Source organism: Sinocyclocheilus rhinocerous, unplaced genomic scaffold (genome assembly GCF_001515625.1).
Source record: "Sinocyclocheilus rhinocerous isolate Xijiao unplaced genomic scaffold, SAMN03320098_v1.1 scaffold231, whole genome shotgun sequence".
In the NCBI taxonomy this organism is placed as follows: domain Eukaryota; kingdom Metazoa; phylum Chordata; class Actinopteri; order Cypriniformes; family Cyprinidae; genus Sinocyclocheilus; species Sinocyclocheilus rhinocerous.
This window is the reverse complement of record NW_015640454.1, coordinates 278,675-300,679: the sequence shown is the minus strand read 5'-3', so window position 1 is coordinate 300,679 and position 22,005 is coordinate 278,675. Positions and strand designations below refer to the sequence as shown.

General features: G+C 33.8%; 1 protein-coding gene across 2 annotated transcripts in view; it reads left to right on the top strand.

Moving 5' to 3' along the window:
- LOC107752937 (collagen alpha-1(XI) chain-like) overlaps positions 1–22,005 on the top strand; it is a 112,339-nt gene that overhangs the window by 59,374 nt on the left and 30,960 nt on the right. For both annotated transcript variants that reach the window (XM_016569008.1, XM_016569007.1), the window contains exons 10-32: positions 5,348–5,389; positions 6,717–6,779; positions 7,868–7,942; positions 9,560–9,652; positions 9,736–9,792; positions 9,890–9,943; positions 10,058–10,111; positions 10,201–10,254; positions 10,457–10,510; positions 11,314–11,367; positions 11,471–11,515; positions 13,725–13,778; positions 14,000–14,044; positions 14,165–14,218; positions 14,316–14,360; positions 15,927–15,980; positions 16,287–16,331; positions 16,449–16,502; positions 17,347–17,391; positions 17,744–17,797; positions 19,720–19,827; positions 19,923–19,976; positions 20,296–20,349. In XM_016569008.1, the coding sequence (XP_016424494.1) occupies positions 5,348–5,389; positions 6,717–6,779; positions 7,868–7,942; positions 9,560–9,652; positions 9,736–9,792; positions 9,890–9,943; positions 10,058–10,111; positions 10,201–10,254; positions 10,457–10,510; positions 11,314–11,367; positions 11,471–11,515; positions 13,725–13,778; positions 14,000–14,044; positions 14,165–14,218; positions 14,316–14,360; positions 15,927–15,980; positions 16,287–16,331; positions 16,449–16,502; positions 17,347–17,391; positions 17,744–17,797; positions 19,720–19,827; positions 19,923–19,976; positions 20,296–20,349 (1,311 nt within the window). The remainder of the gene's footprint in view (positions 1–5,347; positions 5,390–6,716; positions 6,780–7,867; positions 7,943–9,559; positions 9,653–9,735; positions 9,793–9,889; positions 9,944–10,057; positions 10,112–10,200; positions 10,255–10,456; positions 10,511–11,313; positions 11,368–11,470; positions 11,516–13,724; positions 13,779–13,999; positions 14,045–14,164; positions 14,219–14,315; positions 14,361–15,926; positions 15,981–16,286; positions 16,332–16,448; positions 16,503–17,346; positions 17,392–17,743; positions 17,798–19,719; positions 19,828–19,922; positions 19,977–20,295; positions 20,350–22,005) is intronic.

Genomic DNA, 22,005 nt, shown 5'->3' with positions numbered 1-22,005 from the left:
CACTAACACACACACACACACACACACACATACACACATAAAACCAGCTATGGTTAAACGTGTGTGTTTCTGAAGAAAAACACTGGACTTTCTTTATCATCATCATCTTCATCATTATTATTATTATAAAACTCTCTCTCTTTATATATATATATATATATATATATAAAGAGCACAAGATGAATGACAATATAGAAGTTAAAAGCATTTTAGATTTTTTCCTGAGGTGTTTGGCATATTGACAAACCTTTACTGACACAAACCCAAAGAAGGTTTCCAAGTGTGGTCTTGCATTTATTACATCTTCCGCTCACTTTCACATCCGTCCAATTTTGCATTCATGCACATGTTCAAGCAGCTTAGACTGAGACACGTGGATCAGTTGTCCGTTCCGGATTAATTTTGGATTTACACCTGATTTGCATTTTTAGTTCTAAAGGAACAAGTCACTCCTGTTTCAGACTCTGCAGTGTTTCAGATTCGCAGATGTGTTCACCATGCAATTAAATTTGCATGTTGGGAATGATTGTCTGTCTTTGCATTCAGTCTCTATTGCTCACGTGGCTCTTGATGTCTAACAGCTGTGAGACTTCAAACAGATGTCACTGCAATCTCAGCGGGAGAGAACGACATCTTAGTTTATTATCAGTGAACATCAGGATGGAGAAAGAGACTAGATCTTACCTTCACAGCCATATCAGAGAAAACCCATGTGAAGGTTGACTTTACAGACTATTCAGAATCTGTGCACTGATTATTTTTTTCCCACATTATATTTATTTCATACTAATCAACAATATTTATTTTTCTGGACAAAAACATTTATACAAGTAAAAAAATTTATTATTATAAAGACATAAGCCGAAATGTTACTTAATGTTATTATGTCAATATAAAATTTGTTTGGCTTTTTAAAACTTATTTTCACCAAAAACAAAACTAAATTAGCTATAATATGAAAGTAGATACAACGTATTTTTAGTCAGTGTTTAATTTAGTTTAGACAACTTCAGAAGACCTTAATGTTTATTGTGATGTTTTTTTTAAATAAGCATCATATTTTCTATGTACAAAAAAAAGAAAAATTAATAAAACCCACAATCATTTCAACAAAACACATCACTCTGAGAAAAAGAAAAAGTTCAAATACACGTTACAAATAATAAAAAAAAAATAAAAAAATAAAAATAAAAATAAATAAAATAAATAAAATAAATAAAAGTTAACATTGACAGCCCTAATATATATATATATATATATATATATAAAGAGCACAAGATGAATGACAATATAGAAGTTAAAAGCATTTTAGATTTTTTCCTGAGGTGTTTGGCATATTGACAAACCTTTACTGACACAAACCCAAAGAAGGTTTCCAAGTGTGGTCTTGCATTTATTACATCTTCCGCTCACTTTCACATACGTCCAATTTGCATGTTGGGAATGTTGGGAATGATTGTCTGTCTTTGCATTCAGTTTCTATTGCTCACGTGGCTCTTGATGTCTAACAGCTGTGAGACTTCAAACTGATGTCACTGCAATCTCAGCGGGAGAGAACGACATCTTAGTTTATTATCAGTGAACATCAGGATGGAGAAAGAGACTAGATCTTACCTTCACAGCCATATCAGAGAAAACCCATGTGAAGGTTGACTTTACAGACTATTCAGAATCTGTGCACTGATTATTTTTTTCCCACATTATATTTATTTCATACTAATCAACAATATTTATTTTTCTGGACAAAAACATTTATACAAGTAAAAAAATTTATTATTATAAAGACATAAGCCGAAATGTTACTTAATGTTATTATGTCAATATAAAATTTGTTTGGCTTTTTAAAACTTATTTTCACCAAAAACAAAACTAAATTAGCTATAATATGAAAGTAGATACAACGTATTTTTAGTCAGTGTTTAATTTAGTTTAGACAACTTCAGAAGACCTTAATGTTTATTGTCATGTTTTTTTTAAATAAGCATCATATTTTCTATGTACAAAAAAAAGAAAAATTAATAAAACCCACAATCATTTCAACAAAACACATCACTCTGAGAAAAAGAAAAAGTTCAAATACACGTTACAAATAATAAAAAAAAAATAAAAAAATAAAAATAAAAATAAACTTCAGAAGACCTTAATGTTTATTGTCATGTTTTTTTTAAATAAGCATCATATTTTCTATGTACAAAAAAAAGAAAAATTAATAAAACCCACAATCATTTCAACAAAACACATCACTCTGAGAAAAAGAAAAAGTTCAAATACACGTTACAAATAATAAAAAAATAAAAATAAAATATAAATAAATAAAATAAATAAATAAAATAATTCTACACCCAAATGAACAATAATACTGACTCAAATTCTACAGTTTAAAAAAAACCATAAATAGATCTACATTACAAAAATCCATAACATTACTTCTAAGTAGTAAATCATTAAAAAAAAGGTAATAATAATAAAAATAAATCAATAAAAATAAAAGAAAAAAGAAGTGCAAGAAAATAGTTTTTACATGATATCTCCCCAATTCTTACATTTCTGTTTGATGGAAATTAAAGTGTCGCAATGAAACAGTGATTACTTCTGCATATACCAGAATCTAATGCTGCGCTTTTATGGGAGTGTTATTTACTTGAAGACAAACGGAACATGAAACTATGATTTTTCAAATAGACCAATATAAAAATGCACTTTAAATAAATGACACGGCCGTTTCACTTTTTTCAGTGTACTGTTACAGAGATGCAAGAACAGATCAATGAGAAGATCAGAGTCAAGGAAAAGCACAAACATGCAGATCAGGACAGCTGGTTTTAATGAAGGATGACCATGTGTTTTGCAGAGAGAAAAATGCTCAAATCACATGCTTCTTTCTCTCGTTTCGGCTCACATATAAACACACACACACACACACACACACACACTTTGTCCACTTTGTGCTTTTGGGCATGTAAGGAATGCACCAAAACAAAGCGAACATGCCCACTGCCACGACAGCACACTCGGACGATGCCTTCGGGACAGAGCTAAGACCCACAGCATCTTTAAAAGCACCAGATTAGACCAAGATGTGAAGTGAAAGGTGAAAGTGAAGTGAAAGGTGGCCAAGTATGGTGACCCATACTCGGAATTAGTGCTCTGCATTTAACCCATCCAAAGTGCACACACACAGCAGTGAACACACACACACACCGTGAACACACACCCGGAGCAGTGAGCAGCCATTTATGCTGCGGCGCCCGGGGAGCAGTTGGGGGTTCGGTGCCTTGCTCAAGGGCTCCTAAGTCGTGGTATTGAAGGTGGGAGAGAGCACTGTACATTCACTCCCCCCACCTACAATCCCTGCCGGTACGAGACTTGAACCCGCAACCTTTGGGTTACGAGTCCGACTCTCTAACCATTAGGCCACGACTTCCCTTGTTATATTATGTTATAACAAACAAATGCCGTTTGTTCTTTTTTATCTAATAGTTCTCTGGATCTTAAGTGAGGCTGAGCTCTGCATATGTAATGATCCTGCACGTTGGGCTCTGGACCTCTCAGTGACTGTAATTCAATCTTCATAGACTTTTTGAGATAGTTGCACTGTTGTGGTTATGACGCAACTCATGCAAGCACATTTTGATAAGTAATTGATCATGACTGATGACTTCCAGACAAAATAGCTTGTATGTCCTGATACTGATCGCAGTATATTTGGTTACAGCTGATCCGATTTAATATGATTTTTCCCAAACATATGTGCCATGATGGAAATCTTTGCATGTTTAAACAATATGCAGTGTCTAAAACACCCTCAAACTTTTACCTTTTAAAGGCAGCAATATTATACACCATGTTTAATAAACAAGTGTTTAATGAATACATTTATGCGTTTAGTAGACGCTATTATCCAAAGCGACTAACAACATACAATTCTTTCAAAAACTAAAATAGTTCATTAGTATAACTGTATCCTGTTCATGGTTATCAAGCAACCATTTATTGCCTGTTTTACAACAGTTTCGTCACTCACAGGTTTTTGTTAATGGCTGAAAATTCTATTCTGCCAGAGTCTAATATTTTTGAGGCATGATTTAATGGACTGTGATGGTTTTAAATCCTCTAGGACTTTAGAGTTGATTCTTATAAAGAAAATACAGTAAAATATAAATTTGAGATGAAAAAGCTTTTTAAAAAATGTAAAAATTAGGAATGCCGTGGCAACTAACTGAACTGCAGTACTAAAATGACTAAAACTGAAATAAAAAATAAAAAAGCTATAGAAATATAAAAAATATAATAAAAATGCAACAAAATTACTAAAACCTAAAATAAAATGAAAAAGGTCAAATGTAAAAATACTTTAAAAAACATTGATTTTTTTGTTTGTTTGTTTATTTATTTATTTCCGACAATCTCTATTACTAGATATCAGATTACTGTAATGTAGTCTAATTTTAAAAAAAGTATTCTTTTTCTGGCACAAAACAGTATTAATTATTGATTATTTATTAACAATATTAATGATTGATAATTAACTATTTAACATCTAAATACAACTAATAAAACAAACATTTACTGTTAACTAAAAGTAAAACTATTAAAAATTGTTTCTGTAATTGAAATAAGGCTGAAATAAAATAAAATAAAATAAAATAAAATAAAATATAAGTATTAGATGAAAAATGTCAACTTTAAAAACTTCAAAGAGGATTAGGAATAAATTAACTTGAAGTTGAAGAATTAAAATGACTAAAACTAAAACTGAAATAAAATATATTAAAGCTATATAGAAATATATAAAAAATGAATAAAAATGACAACCACATAACAAAATTATTAAAACCTAAACTAAAATTAAAATAAACACTAAACATATAAAAACAAATGCTAATTCAAAATAAGTTGCAAAAACGTTCCATATATTTTTCCCTTATTACATTATGCTACATTTAACCTGTTTTCCTCATGAAAAGAGCAGTAGTAGATGGCATGGCATTCCAATCGTCCAGTCAGACTTTTAAAGTGGAACCGTAACTATCAGATTAAATCTAGAAGTTCTGGAATGTTGAGTCAGGTATGCTGCAGTCTGACGATCATCTCACATGCTTTATAAACAGTCAGAGCCATGAGAAGCAGGCACCAGTGCTTTAACAGACTTCCCGATGCTGCTGTTTGGTATGATCGTTACAGAGAGCCGCGGCCAAGTGCAGATCTCACATACACACAGTCCACAGAAATGTAAATGATTTTGACCAAAGCTGTGGTGCTCTCACTCTTCAGATCTTATATTGAGGTTGCAGCTTGTGTTTATGCTGTTACTCTAATGTGTTTGTATTTTTTTCTGCTCTTGTAGGGAATGCTGGTTGAAGGCACACCTGGTCCAGAGGGTCCCACAGTAAGTCTACTTTCCTTCCAAAACCAACCAGTTGAACTGAATCCTCTGAGTCAACTGATTCGCTAAAACAAACCTTCCAAACCAACCAGTTGAATTGAATCCTCTGAGTCAACTGATTTGCTAAATGAACCTTCCAAACTAACCTGAATCAACTGATTCGCTAAAATGAACCTTCCAAACCAACCAGTTCAATTGAATCTTCTGAGTCAACTGATTCGCTAAAACGAAACTTCCAAACTAACCTGAATCAGCTGATTCGCTAAAAGAACCTTCCAAACTAACCTGAATCAACTGATTCGCTAAAACGAACCTTCCAAACCAACCAGTTCAATTTAATCTTCTGAGTCAACTGATTCGCTAAAAACGAACCTTCCAAACCAACCAGTTCAGCTGAATCCTCTGTGGCAACTACGAACCTTCCAACCAATCAGTTGAACTGAATCCTCTGAATCAACTGATTAGCTTAACGAACCTTCCAAACCAGCCAGTTCAATTGAATCCTCTTGAGTCAACTGATTCTTTAAAACGAACCTTCCAAACCAACCAGTTCAATTGAATCCTCTTGAGTCAACTGATTCGCTAAACAAACCTTCCAAACCAACCAGTTAAAATGAATCCTCTGAGTCAACTGATTCGCTAAAACGAACATTCCAAATTAACCTGTCAACTGATTCTCTAAAAACGAACCTTCCAAACCAACCAGTTCACTCGAATCCTCAGAGTCAACTATGAACCTTCCAACCAATCAGTTGAACTGAATCCTCTGAGTCAACTGATTCGCTTAAACGAACCTTCCAAACCAACCAGTTCAATTGAATCCTCTGAGTCAACTGATTCGTAAAAAAACGAACCTTCCAAACCAATCAGTTGAACTGAATCCTCTGAGTCAACTGATTTGTTAAAACAAACCTTCCAAACCAACTGGTTCACTAAAATGAATTGTACTTCCCAAAGCTACTTCAGAGCAAGACTGTGCTATACATTGCATCTATTGATGAAAAAGTGAGCTAGTAACTAGGAAAGCTGAACTGTTTTCTAGGCCCAGTGACTTGCTGACAATGCTAAGCAGCTGTATATCTGTTTTGTTTCTTCAGTTTCATTCTTGACCTACTTATTTATAAAGCAAAAGCAACTCTTCTCTCAGCGGGAGCATTGATGGTTCTGATGGCTCTTTAGGGACTATAACAACATGAGTTTGAGAAATAGAGCAATGGAAAGAGTCCAGCAGTGATCTAGAGTCTTACCTCACCGGACCAATACCCATGTGTGCTTGTGTGTTTGCGATGGCTTTATATGTGTTTCTGACAGTACCGTTGTGTTGTTTTAGGGTCTCCCCGGTCCTCCAGGTTCATCGGGATCCCCAGGTAGCCCTGGAGAGCCCGGTGAGAGGGTAAGTAACCATGAAAACAAAAACAAGATATTGAACACATTCAACAGCACTTAGAATTGTGTTCTGCAACATGTTCAAGTTTGTAAAATTGTGAACAGGGTCAATGTCTAAAAACTAAAAGAAATGTCCAGGTCATATATTCAACAATAAATGAATATATTTAATTTGTAATATATAAATATATAAATTTGTAAATTTCCTACAGTAAATATATCAAAACTTCATTTTTGATTAGTAATATGCATTGCTAAGGACTTCATTTGGACAACTTTAAAGGCGATTTTCTCAATATTTAGATTTTTGGACCCTCAGATTCCAGATGTTCAAATAGTTGTATCTCGGCCAAATATTGTTTGATCCTAATAAACCATACATCAATGGAAAGCTTAGTTAGTCAGCTTCCAGATGATGTATCAATATTAGTTTCCAAAAATTGACACTTAAGACTGGTTTTGTGACCACAGGGTCACATTTGATGTAGAAAGACTGAAATACTATTTTCTTTATAAAACGAACCTTCACAAAATCATTTTTACAGTGTAGTTTTGTAGCCATTCGGGCTGTTGGTTGAACATTAATTGGCTGCGTTCTTGCCCGATAAAGCACTTCTCATAATAAAAGTAACTTCATAATAATAATAGGCCTAATAAAAATAAGAATGTAACAGGCCGGCCTACATTAATTGGAAATATATATATATATATATTTTTTTTTTAAATAAACTCATATTATTTAAATTGTAAAGTACATTTGTAAACTACAATTATAAGCATAAATCATGTTAGTATTTAATTTAAGTTCTAACTAATTAATATTTATTTTAAAGTAATTATTGTGTTCAAAGAAATACTGTATATATACTGTATATATATATATAGAGTATATATGAAATAATAAAATTATATTTTGATTTTTTTTTTCAGGGTGAAATATGACCTGAACATTTCTTTATGCATTTCACCATACTGTACAAAATTACATTTTAATTTTTACTTTAGAGCGATAAAATTGCACTGATTGAAAGAGATTATATTAATGATCACAATGATGTTTAATGAATTACCCATAATCTTTTGCTCTTTTGACAGGGTCCTACTGGTCGCCCTGGTCTGCCTGGAGCTGATGGTCTTCCAGGACCTCCAGGGACTGTCCTGATGTTGCCTGTATGTAAATCTGAGCACAATTACCGGATACACACTTACAAAAAGTACACAATAAAATGATGCACAAACAACTGATTCATACACATTTGCACGCCTTTTAGCTTTTAGAATTAAAGCCCCGTTGCACTGTACTGAGATCAGTTTTAGCCTGTAGACGAGATCTGCAGTGCGTCATTATGAATGTTCAGAGCCGTTAGTTCTTGCACTGGCTTGATTTATTTTCAGAGTGGTTTAACAGTGATAATTATGTCAGAGAGATATCAGAAACATAATGATCCCTTTGCTGCTGTGATTCCCCATCAATCTCACGCTGGTTAATGCAGTGAGACATTTAGCAAATTCCACATACTCTCAGCTTTTCCAAATGTCCTCTTTCCCAGCTGTTACTCCAATACAGTTTTTTTTTTTTTTTGATTCCGGAACGTGTATCGACTTCACAATGTCTTTCAGTCGAGAGTTCTGGAATGCTTCCATGGCAAATCCAGATGTTCTGAGCACCACATTAAAAAAGATGTTGTCCGTTTTGTATATGTGTTTACAGTCAACATGTGATTGTAATTAAACTCCACCCTAAACACAACCTCTCCTCACCGCCCCAGAAATACCCATGAAAATCAATACAGAGTCATGAAGCAAAGGTTAAACTAGCGTTCTTACTCTTGGAAGTGTAGTGAATGAGTTCAGCCACCAGATGGCAGTGCTGATCAATTTGACTCATGCACAGAGATGAAGGCACAGAAACACATAACTGCATACTACCATACTAGTCATACTAGTTCTGCTTTTCTTTATATGGAAGAAATAGTAAGAGTAGTATGCTAGTCTGAGTTCAGCTATAGGGTACATTTGGAATTACATACTACCACACATATTTTTATTTATTTATTTATGCAGTACGTACCGTACACTACACTATCTTATCTTATTTTATTTTACATATAATGAACTTTTTAAAATAGATGAAACAATTTAGAGCAATTTTATTTTAAAATGCATTATTTTATTTTTATCTTATTTTTTATTTTATTTTATTTGAACATATAATGAATATTTAAAAATTTTAACTTTAGAGTTATTTTATTTTATTTGAAAATATACTGAACATTTTCAACTAGGTGAAACACTTTATATCTATTTTATATTATTTTATATTCGAATACAGAATTTTATTTTAGTTTTTTAACATATAATGAACTTTTTAAAATAGATGAAACACTGGAACTATTTTATTTTTAAATGCATAATTTTATTTTATTTGAGCAGATAATGAAAATTTTTCAGAGGAATTTATTTTTTAAATTGTATTTTATGCAAATGAACTGTATTTATTGCTATAACTAAATGCCACTCATTGAGTGTAGCATGCAACTTATTCAAGCATCCAAAACAAATCATCCAGTTAATGTTAAGATAAAATAAATGTATATATTTATTTTACATTTTTATTTAAACATTTTATTTTCAAGTACATTTTACTTAATTTAATTTTATTTTATTTGAACATACTGTATATAGAATATTCTAAAACAGGTGGAACATTTTTCACTCATGCTATAATGTCTAACATATTTCTTTCAGTCTGAATGCTGATAGTTTGGTACCGTTCTGTCTCTGTAGTTCCGCATGAGTACAGGAGGGGACAGCGGACATAAAGGTCCTGCAGTTTCTGCCCAAGAGGCTCAGATGCAAGCCATCATGCAGCAGGCCAGGGTAAAAACACACACATACACGAATACACACACACACACATGCATCTCTATGCAAACTAATCGCTCTGTGTCATTATTATATAGCTGGCGATGAGGGGTCCAACCGGACCCATGGGTTTGACGGGCCGTTCTGGTCCTCTGGTATGTCTGTAAATCTGTTTTCAGTCTGTCGAAATGATGATATCTATGATACTATGATGAGTCTGATAATGTTTCATGCTTGATTTGATTTTCCCAGGGGCCTCCTGGTGTGTCTGGTCTGAAAGGAGAGTCTGGAGAATCAGGACCTCAGGTAGGCATCACATATTACCCACAATCATCAGCTTTTTGACAGTATTTTAAGACAGTTTAATGCAGGATAGAGCTGTTCTGAGACCTGTGTGTGTGTGTGTGTGTGTGTTTTTAGGGTCCTCGTGGTCCACTGGGATCCCTTGGCCCTCCTGGAAAGCCTGGTAGAAGGGTAAGTTTGCGTTTTGTTGTTATTATTATTGACCTGATCATTCTGTATAAATAGATTTATGAACAAGAATCATGTTTTCGGTGGCTTAGGGTCGACCCGGCTCAGATGGAGCCAGAGGGATGCCTGGACAGACGGGAACAAAGGTAAAACTAATGAGATTAACGGTAGACAAATATCTTTTAGCATAACATACAATAATGAATTGTGCACAATAAGATGACAGAAAGTAAAAAGGGCCAACTTTGATTTCATGTAGACAAATTACAGTAGTAAATAATTGTTTCTTATTTATAAAATGTTAATATCCTGCCATTCTGAACTGTTTCCTGTCTGTTTGCTTCACAGGGTGACCGAGGATTCGACGGGCTGGCTGGTTTGCCTGGAGAAAAGGGTCACAGGGTAAACACATTTTAAAATAAGTGTAACACTTCAGAGCTTTTATTTTATTTAATTTTTTGTTTATTTAATTTAATTTTATTTGATTTCATTTCATACTTTACAGCTTCTTATCCAATCTTATTTTAGTATAATTGAGATACTATTTTAGTTTTTATTTTTTATTTTTTATTTTTATATTTTATCGTTTTAGTAATTTTCTTCTGTTTGTCATTTTTTAGTAGTTTTTAATATATGTCTGTATTGTTTTTATTAATTTTTATTTCAAGTTTTTGTTTTTGTTTTAGTACGTCAAATTAAACTAAATTAAAATGAGCAATGATCTGAAAAGTTTTTTATATTTTGTTTTATTCTAGATAACAAAAAATATATTTTTTATGGTTTTAATTTTAGTTTTTGTTTACTATAATAACCCTGTTCTGACCGGCCGGTCTTAAGAAAACGATTTCAATTGAGATCAGCATTTAATGTCCATTTGTGTATTTATTTGGCAGTAAAAGCATCACAGGGTAAACACATGTTTATGAACATTTAAAAATATGTGAACATCTACTTTATTATATATTTTATTTTATTTTCAAATACATTTTTTTATTTGTACATATATTGAACATTTAAAAATAAAATAGGTGGAAAACTTTAGAGTTTAATTTTATTTTATTATTAAATGGCTTTCTGCAATACATGATTCTTTAATAAAATGATTTTAATTGAGATCACATTTTATTTATTTGGCAGTACTCATGTAAAAAGGAGGGTGATTCAGTCTATGAAAACTAATGAGTGTGTCTTTGTGGTTGTTGTAGGGTGAGTCGGGTCCTCAGGGGCCTCCTGGGCCTCCAGGAGAGGACGGAGAAAGAGTAAGAGCTTCTTCTTTTAATCCCTTCCTGTTTCCTTCATCATCTGTGTTATTGTTCTATGTCTAAATGGATCACAATGATGACATCATTTCCTGTATCCCAGGGTGACGATGGTGAGGTCGGACCCAGAGGTCTGCCCGGAGAATCGGTGAGTTCATATTTCCTCCAGTATCCCAGCATGCTCTCTTATCCTCTGCTATCCGCCACTAGATCATAGTGTTTCGTAACACAACATTTCCTCCAGTGGAGATAAACAACAAATCCATTCCACTAATTTTTTTGAGGTGTCCACTGCATTTTGCTTGTTATGGATGTGAAGTGAGAGAAACATTCAGAGACAGAAAATGTAGAGGAGATGAAAATGTTCAGTCAATTAACCACTAGTTAATATAACAGTTTAAGATTCTGTCCAGCAGGGGGCGTTCCATGTTCACCATTTAGATTGAGAGTGACTTTATCTGCTCTTGCATATACACATAAACACAATCACTTATGTCTGATAAGATGCACAAAGTATGTTTTTCAACATTAAAAAAAGGTCTATACCTCTACAAATAGGTCTATACCTAAATAAATAGTATTTTGGGCTCGTGTGCATACCTGTCAACATTTGGGTACCAAAATCTGGGAGACCTCTGGGGGTGGGGGTATGGTCAGGGTATCTGCAGGATTTTTCAAATCAAATGAAAGAATTTAAAACCTTTTTTAAAACCTGCACAATTATTATATTAATTTAAAAAAATATTATTAAACAATTATATTAATTTATTAACATAAATATATATGGGTCATAAAAATATGGATCGATTTCTGCTTTGGTCTGAACAAAAATAGCAGAAGTCCTATTGAGAAATGCATATTCATTCTCTGCCAGCAGGTGGCGCTTTCTGAACGGCAGAAATATAGCGGTTTCCCTGGTAACGGCAGTAGACAAAGCAGTGCAGCACCTGACTTTGAAACGTGCAGCGCTCACATTTAATCAATTAAATCATAACCTTTTGAAGTTTAATCATAAAAAAATTAAGAAATTAATCACAATTAAAACTTTCTTGTACCATTTACGACTTTTTATGGCCTTAAATCTCATACAAGATTTAGGAGGGGGCCGATGAGTGGTGGTGGTGGTGATGGATGGCAGAGGCATATGAAATGCACATAAATAAACTTCCGCCTGTAACACAGTTTCGAAATGGCCAGTGTGCCCTGTGCCTCCGCTAAATGATTGTGCCATTGTGATTTAATGTGCTGAGCAACATCATTTTCCCCACCGTGTCCGATATTAAAATCAGTGTGACATGCTTTGCAAAAGGCGTGGGCATTGTCCATATGGCTTCCGAGATATGAAATTAAATTCTTCCGTCCAGCTGTTGTTAAATTTACATGTATATTTAGTTTTTTCACCGGAGCACAAGCGTCACCCGAGTCTTTTCCTCCCATGTCTACCACTTGATTCAACTTCCCGCGTCTGCTGCCTGCGCAGATATCAACAGAGCAACTGGGTTGTAGGTTGCCAGGTTGAGGGCACAAATGGGTTGAAATTTGTATGATGTGTCGATTGTGTGAGTAGGATGCGTTTCATACAAGATCTGGCAACTGGACAACCTTGGAATAATATATTGATGTGATTATTCATATAACGAGGTTTGGGCTATACAAATTATGGGAGTTTCCCGGGAGAAATAACAAAACGGGAGGGGAGAGGGAGATGGGTGTGAAATACGGGAGACTCCCGGGGAAAACAGGATTTTTGACAGGTATGCTCATGTGTTTAAAAAGAAGCACATGAGATGAAGAGTCATTTAAGTGACATAGAAAAAGATTTTATTTTATTTTAACATTTATTGAACATTTAAAAAAAAAAAAAAGGTGGAACACATTATATCTATTTTATATTGTTTCTAAATGCATTATTTTCTTTTCTTTTCTTTTTAGTTAATGTAAATATGAAATAAATAGTACTCATGTTTAAAATGAAGCACATGAAATGAGGAGTTATATAAGTGGCATAGAAAAGCTTTATTCATGTTGTGATCACATGACCGGACAAATACCATTTTGTTTAATTTTATTTTATTTTTGTGAATATTTTGAACATTTACAAATAAATGGAACGCTTTATAGCTATTTCATTTTTTAATGCTTTATTTGAACAAAAAGGTGTAACACTTTTTTTTTTTTTTTTTTTTTTCATGTAAATAAGAAATAAATAGTACTTTAGGCAAGTATGTTTAAAATGAGGCACATGAGATGAGGAGTCATATCAGTGGCATAGAAAAAGCTGTTTTATTTATGCTGCCCACTTATCAGACACTTTCAGCTGAACACAACTCTCTGTTTCTCCGTCTTCTCTTATTCAGGGTCCTCGCGGTTTGTTGGGCCCCAAAGGTCCCCAAGGGCCTCCAGGACCTCCTGTGAGTACAACCTTCATCTTTATCTGAATCAATTTGTTAGTTTTCAGTCAAGTCATCAACCTTCATGGTACTGTATTTATTCTCTTACGCTCTGATGAAAAAATAGCTTAATTATTAATGTCCTAACATTTTTTGAAATGTGAGAATATATAAATGTGTGAATAATTTTTAAATGAGTTAAATTAGTTTTCATTTTTTTTATCCTTCTTTTATCATTTTAGGGTGTGACTGGTATGGACGGACATCCTGGACCTAAAGGAAACATTGTAAGTCTGAGACACACACACACACACACACACACACACACACACACACACTTGTGCATATACAAACATGCTTATACACGCACATATTCACTTTATTATGCTTCTGTTTTCACCCATCAGGGTCCTCAAGGTGAGCCAGGACCTCCAGGACAACAAGGCAACCCCGGAGCTCAGGTATTCTTCAAGCCACACCCACTCAGACATTATCTAACCCACCCATCTTTGACTTCATTAACCAGTCAATATCCTCTAATTCTGTCCTCTTTCACAGGGACTTCCAGGTCCTCAGGGAGCGATCGGACCTCCAGGAGAGAAGGTGAGATTGCATGAATGGATGCTTCTCTGGTTAATGGATTAAAGCCTTTATATGGAGTTTGTGTGTGTGTGTGTGTGTGTGCGTGTGCGTGTCTATTGATAATGTTTATTTTTGTCTATTATTAATGTTTATAAAAAAATCTTTAGAAAATAAGCAGTGAAGCAGTTTTGTTATTATTATTATTATTATTATTATTATTATATAATTGAAAAACCTTTGACCACCAAATCAAAGCCATTTTGCTGTTATGTGACAAGAAAACCATAAAACAAGAAATTATATGATTTGAAAATAATGATAAAGATGTATACATTTTATTACTTCTTACTTACTCCACTTGATATTTTTATAGTGATTAATGTAAAGTATTTACTGAAAATAGTATACACAGTTTTTTCAACCCTGCATGAATACAAAGCTTACATATATAAGGATTTGTCACATGTTTGATTTTCATCATTCTGGACATTCATATTTATCATTAACCCTTCTACACACTAGTGTTAATTTCGTTAACGAAAACTATGACGAAAAATGTTCGTCAACGAGGTTTTTTTCCCCTGATTTATTATTGCCAAAACATTTCGGACTGCTGTTCAAGACTCTATTACGCGAGCGTTCATGTTTGCGGTTGCCAGATATCAAGAGCTCAAATCCCCCGATCAGAGCTTTTCTGTTAAACGGATACGTACTCTGCCCAGCTCTTTGCTTTATGCAATCTGGCAACCATTCACTCGCGCTCTCCCTGCGGAGGTGCCGTGATTTGAAAACACAGACATATAGGACTGTACAAGTAAGCTGGAGTTGAGCGATCTCTGTTTGAGGTATTCTGCTTAAATGAAAGTGTCATTCAGCCAGTCTATGTTCTGCCATGGATCTCGACTGTATTGTTCGCGATAGTGGTTGCGGATTGTAACGTTACTAAGTTTTTTTTGCCGTTGTTTTAAAAGAGAAACATTAATGCAATTTGGAATGATTGGAATTACTATTAGGAATTTCTCTGTTTAATATTTGAGAGTAGGTTTTTGTTACACCAGTTTTCATAACGTAGACAGGGCGAGTGTATATCTGAAGTCTGGTGTTTATTTAGCCTCTAATTGATATCCTGTTATAAATCTGTACACTAACGTTAGATGAGGTGAAATAAACCATGCATATGAGTCGATATTCTATTGATTTGTGCTTATTGGGGAAAGAGCAACTTCTGATGAATTGTAAAAATAAATTTCCCAAATGACAACAATCATTGCAATTAAAATTGAGCAATATATTTTTTTTTTCATAATTTTAACCATTATACAGTAAGACGAAAATGTTTACGTTTCCACTGACTAGACTAAAATTCTCAGACATTTAGTCGACTGAAACTTGACTAAAACTAAAACAGGACACAGGACTAAGACTAAGACTAAATTAAAAATAACTGACAAAATTAACATTACACACACTGCCCACTTTAACGTATTGTTCGCTCTACTGGATAATCTTTATGGATGTGTGTTGAAACAGGAAAAGTGTGCTGAGTGTTAATGGATTGAGTGCTTATGCTGGTTTTCCTCTCTTCAGGGTCCCACTGGAAAACCAGGCTTAGCAGGAGTGGCAGGAGCTGACGGACCTCCGGTGAGTCCGGGAAATACACACACACTCACTCACTCACTCACTCATACACACACACACACACACTCACACACACACACACACACACACACACACACACGTCTGGAGCTTCACGTCTGATCATCTCAAGCTCCATTGTTTCAGAGAGATATTAATAATTACAGTACAGTGATCTGCCTGGCAGTTCTTCAGAGACACACTTTGTTCACATCCGATCTCAAGGCCTATTCTCTACACATTTCATGGCTTTATATCTAATTATTGCAACATAACTTGTCATTTCTCTTTATCTTTGTGCCACAAACACAGGGCCACCCAGGAAAAGAAGGGCCATCTGGCGAGAAAGGACACTTGGTACATGTTTATCCTTCATTTCTCTATCCGACGAGTTTCTTTACAGACAGTTCTCTTGCACAAATCTTGCTTCAGATGTGATCAATAACTCCATCCATAACTGATTGTGTTTGACAGGGACCTCCGGGTCCTCAGGGGCCGATCGGATATCCTGGCCCTCGAGGTGTAAAGGTAGGTGTTTCTTAATCCTCATTGGTCATAGCAGCACTCATAATGATCTCTCATTGGTCAGTGGATATTGTAGTTCTTAAGTAGTAAGTTGTAAGTGAAAAGTCACCCAACTCGTTTTGCCTCTAGCTTTTTCCTTATAGTGAAACAGAGACGGCACCCTGCTAATGTTTCTGATACTTTCCTGAGGCACAATCATCTGAACTTTATAGCCGTCTTCCAAAACTTCCAAAAGTTGCCTTGTTACCCAGACAGCATTTTAGGCATCAAAGACAACTTCTGAGATAACTTCTTTTGGCTAAAATGTAAGGCAGTGCAGATGATGTGACACTGTTTTTTGTGTCCATTTAGTTATAAAAAATATATTTCATATAGACATTTTGAATATTATGAGGATAAATTTCTCAATTTTATTTAATTTTATTTTATTTTAGAAATAAAATAAAATTCAAACTTAAAATATAGTTAGAAGTCAGTCTTCACGGAAAATGTAATCCCAGAATGCATTGTGAAGAATCCATAATGCATTATCCAAAATGGCAGATGAAACAAGATAATTGTTTAATATAAATATACCTATATTTCATGCCAAAATGCATAGATTAAAAAATGTGCAATTCAATTAAAATGCACTATTGTAATCCATTGTTTATTATTATTATATAGACAGTAGAGAGTCCAGTGGCTTACCAGGGCTCAAAACAGAGCTTTAATCACCTAAATGGTTTTTAGACAGCATTCGTGAGACAGTGAGTCAATCGCAGGGGTTTGGTTTCTCAGATGTTTGAAGTTTTGATGGACTCTGCTGATCTTTTTTCTTTTGCTCTTTCGCTCTTTCTATCTGCAGGGTGCTGATGGAGTCCGCGGGCTGAAAGGAAACAAGGGTGAAAAGGTAATTTCAGAGTGTGTTCGTGTGACTGTGTCCGTTTGGATACGAGCTGTTGTGAGTGCCGACGGCTAATGCACTGCTCCTGTGTCATTAATGTTTCATTTCTGCTTCTGAAAATGGAAACCAGTGTACTCCAAGATGCATTTTGACCTTCTCACTTTGGTCATTAAAATGTTTTATCCTGCAAGAGTGCAGCAGGAAAATAAGATCAGACCTCGACAAATAGCAGAAATACAGTAGCAGTTGCCATGGAGATCGGTCCTTTCGCATTTGTCAAAAATGGGGTATTATGTGCGAAAGGAAATTTTCAACGCTCTCAGTGTCATATCTTCTCTTATATCTCTTTCTTTCTCAGGGAGAAGACGGATTTCCAGGATTTAAGGGAGATATGGGCATCAAAGGCGACAGGGTAAGAGACTTATTCGCAGGTTGAAGAGGTTATTTGTTTTTGGCTTTATCTCTGGAGAATTATGGGATTTGATTTCTCTTTTCACTTGGGTCGATCTTTAATTCTCAGAGCATCTCTGAGGAAGCACATAAATCACAGTGGGTCTATATTTAGTGGTGCATCACTATTACTTTTGCTCATACTTGCTTTGGGATTTGAACAGATTTAGACATACACAGAAAAAAGGACCCCAAGGACCATAACCTGGGAATTCGGCCACATAGAAATGTGCTAAAAACACCTTAGCGATCACATATCCCCAGACGACACGCTGCTGAGTCTATTTCAAAGACGTTTTTCACACAAAATGCCAAGAAATTTTGCCATTGAGGACTCCAGAAGTCGGTCGAAGGGCATGTATAATATTCACCCAGCCTAACTGATCAGATTTTTTTGGTGTTATAAAGTCCGCTGACTGTAATAAGCAAACGTGCACTGCTCTGGGTTATTAGGGACCAATATACAAACGCTTCTGGATTTAAGTGGGTGGACATTGTCCCAAATTACCATTTACTCTTGTTAAATGCCACGCACACACTTCACTATTCCCATGCTGCTCAAGTGCCCATCTTTGCCTATTATATCTCTAAAGAGGCAAAAACATCAAACTCAAACTGTACACACAAACTTGTTTCATATAATTAAATTCTAGGATCTTTTATTCAAAGATGTCCATCCTAAAACAGCTGTACATACATATATGATATATACATTTATAGAAGTGGTTCTCAGTCTTTTTGACTGTAATGTCACTATAATATTCAAAGGCGTCCCCTTTTTCAATTGACAGAAATTAAGAGATTAAAATAAATCATTTAAATTATAATTAAAATAAAAAAAGTTGAATTTTTGAAGAAATGGTTTTTAGTTGTATATATATATATATATATATAGTGTATGTATTGGTTTCTAAAATATATAGTTATGAATGTAATTTTGTTAAATTTAAAAATTACATTTTTAATTTTGGGGTGAATTACATTAGTAAATGTAATAATTGTCATTGTGATAAATGTAATAAAATATATGATAAATATAATATAATAAATATAATGAAATTGTCATTTTAGCTTATTTTAAAGCTTGTTTTGTCTTATTTTAAAACATTTTAAGTAATCTTGGTGGCCTTGTTTGCTTTAAACAATTTAATTATTAGCAATAATTAAATTGTAAAATTCCTGAAATTTGGGGGTGAATTAAATTAAGAAATATCTTATTTTTTTGGTTGTTTTAACTCATTTTAAAGCTTGTTTTGTCTTACTTTAAATCATTTTAAGTAATCTTGACACCATCTTGGAAGTTTGCTCTAAGTAATTTAATTATTTAAAATAATTAATTGTAAAAATTTCAGAAGGTTTTGGGGTGAATTATTTTAATAAATATCTCACTTTTTTGTTGTTTTAGCTCATTTTAAAGCTTGTTTTGTCTTATATTAAAACATCTTGAAACACCCTTGGAAGTTTGCTTTAAATAATTTCATTATTTCAAATAATTAAATTGTAACATTCCAGAAATTTGGGGGTGAATTAAAAAAAAGAAAATATTGTAATTTTTGGTTGTTTTAGCTCATTTTAAAGCTTGTTTTGTCTTATTTGAAAACATTTAGAGTCATCTTGAGCCCCCCTTGCAAGTTTGCTGAGGAATTTAAAAGGACTTCTTCTATGCTTTTTAATGTATTTTCCCCCTGAAAGCCATTTATTATTTATCCATCCAGTTATTACATTAGTTAATGTTAATGTAAATTTAAATTAACGTAAATGAGCTCTGATATGATTGGCTGGCATACAGCTGTGATTTTCAGTCATTCATCGGGACAGGCCTGTAAAAAAAAGAAGGGAAATCTAGAAATCTACAAGGTCTCATATAAATCCTAATGTATTCAGGGAGAACTTGGTGCCGCCGGACCCAGAGGTGAAGACGGGCCTGAAGGACCCAAAGGAAGATCTGGTTTACCTGGAGATGCTGGACCGCTCGGGCCGACCGGAGAGAAGGTGAGTGTATATCTATACAGTATATGCATCGTGAAGTTTGTCAGTGTTTTGTCACAACTGATTAATTATGTCTCTTCTGTGTACTTTGATTTTAGGGTAAGCTTGGTGTACCCGGGTTGCCAGGTTATCCAGGAAGACAAGGCCCCAAGGTAAATACACCCGGTCTGCCTGTGATTACCCAGCATCCACAGCGGCCGTGTTCGAGTGTGTGCATGTATTGATAGAAGGACAAGGTTGTGTGTGTGCGCGTATGCATTAGAGTGGGATTGGAAGGCAGACATGTTTGAACTTCTTGATCAAAGCTAAGTGGATTTACCCATAATGCCATCTGGTGTCAGCTTTCCGTTTGACCGTGACCCAGCATGCACTGCTGCAACAGCACTTTTCTTCTCTTCTCCTTTTATCCCTCTCTCCCTCCTCGCTTTGATGGACCTGTGAATTAATCTCTCTCTCTCTTTTCCTCTTCAGGGTTCTCAAGGATTCCAGGGATTCCAAGGAACCGGTGGAGAGAAAGGCACAAGGGTGTGTGTAAAAGAGATCCGTATGGATTTGAGTTTTTCTGTCTCTTTTTATTTCCCTCACACAACCTTTTTCCTCGTCTTATTTTATGTTTTGTTTTTTGTTTTTTTGAGTAGTGAAACGATATGCTCTCACTGAATTTCTCGAATTTTGAGAAAGAAATGCAGGGTGATCATTTAGGCTAACATAATGCAAAAGATATAATATAACACGTATGTCAGATGTAATATAAACCATTTCAATAAATGCAATTTGATTAATCTTATAAAGTGAGCCAGAAAATCAACTTACCTCTATTCTAATGAGATATTTATTCTGTCATGTGATATTAAGATATAGAATACAATGCAATTCAGAAATTCAGAAGCACCGTTAGGGGAACATTTGACCCCAAACAGGGTTATTATTAATAACTAAAACTAAAATTGTTGAAAGCATTCTAATTGAAATAAAGATGAAGTAATATAAATGATAAATATTAGATGGAAAACCTATAAATGAACTGAGCATAATAAAAATGACAAAAGAACTAAATTAGTAAACATTCAAATTAAAATGAAAACTGAAAATATAAACATTAATAAAACTAAAACTGAAAATCATAATATAAAAAATAAAAAAAAACTAATAAAAATGACAAAAGCACATAAAATTACTAAATATTAAACTAAAATTAAAAACTGATAATATAAAATAAATAAAAACTGAAATAAAAATTTACTTAATCGAAATAGTTATACTTAAACTAAAATCAAACATTAAACTAAAAAAAAAAAAAAAAAAACTGAAAATATAAAAATAAAAGTTAATTCAAAATATTAATACAAAATATAATAAGTATATGAATAATACTAAAATAACACTGGCCAAAAATAAAAATTGTCATCTTTTACTCACCATCATGTCATACCATATTTCAGGCAGAATAAATAAAAATGACAAAAAAAAACAATAACAAAGTGTATAATAAAAGTAATCATTTCAGCTTGTGCTCTCTATATTAGAAGTGAAATCAGGGGTTTTATCTCAGTGTATGGAAGCTAACAGTCTCTGAGCTGTAGTGTGTGTGCTATCAGGGCCCTTATGGCTAAGAAAAGCTGGGAAAGACCCTGAGTAAACTCCCAGCTCTCCGCACCATACATACATATTTATATATTTATTTTATTAGAACTTATTAAATATAACAAATATATTTTAAAACTATATTAAATTAATATTTATTCACAAAATGCACAGTTTAATTATTATAGCATTTATTGTATTAGAATTTATTCATTATAACAATATCTTTTAAAAATAAAATAAGAAAAGTAATAATAGGGAATGACTACACACACACTTTCATTCACATACTAATGGCAATAAAATGTATTTTCTTCTGCCAGGGTTTCCAAGGTAAAACCGGACCTCCCGGACCCCCAGGTGTAGTCGGACCTCAGGTAAGTGGAACACAGAATGCTGAAGTTCAAATTTTCAAAATGATTCTAGAATTACACAATCAACAGTGCCTTTAATAAGATTCCAATAAAATGGGTTAGTAAAATGGGTGGAAAAAGGGTGAATCTCATGAATAATGTCATAAAATATTTGGCCCATTAAAAAAAATAAAATAAAATAAAATAAATAAATATATATATATATATATATATATATAAGGAA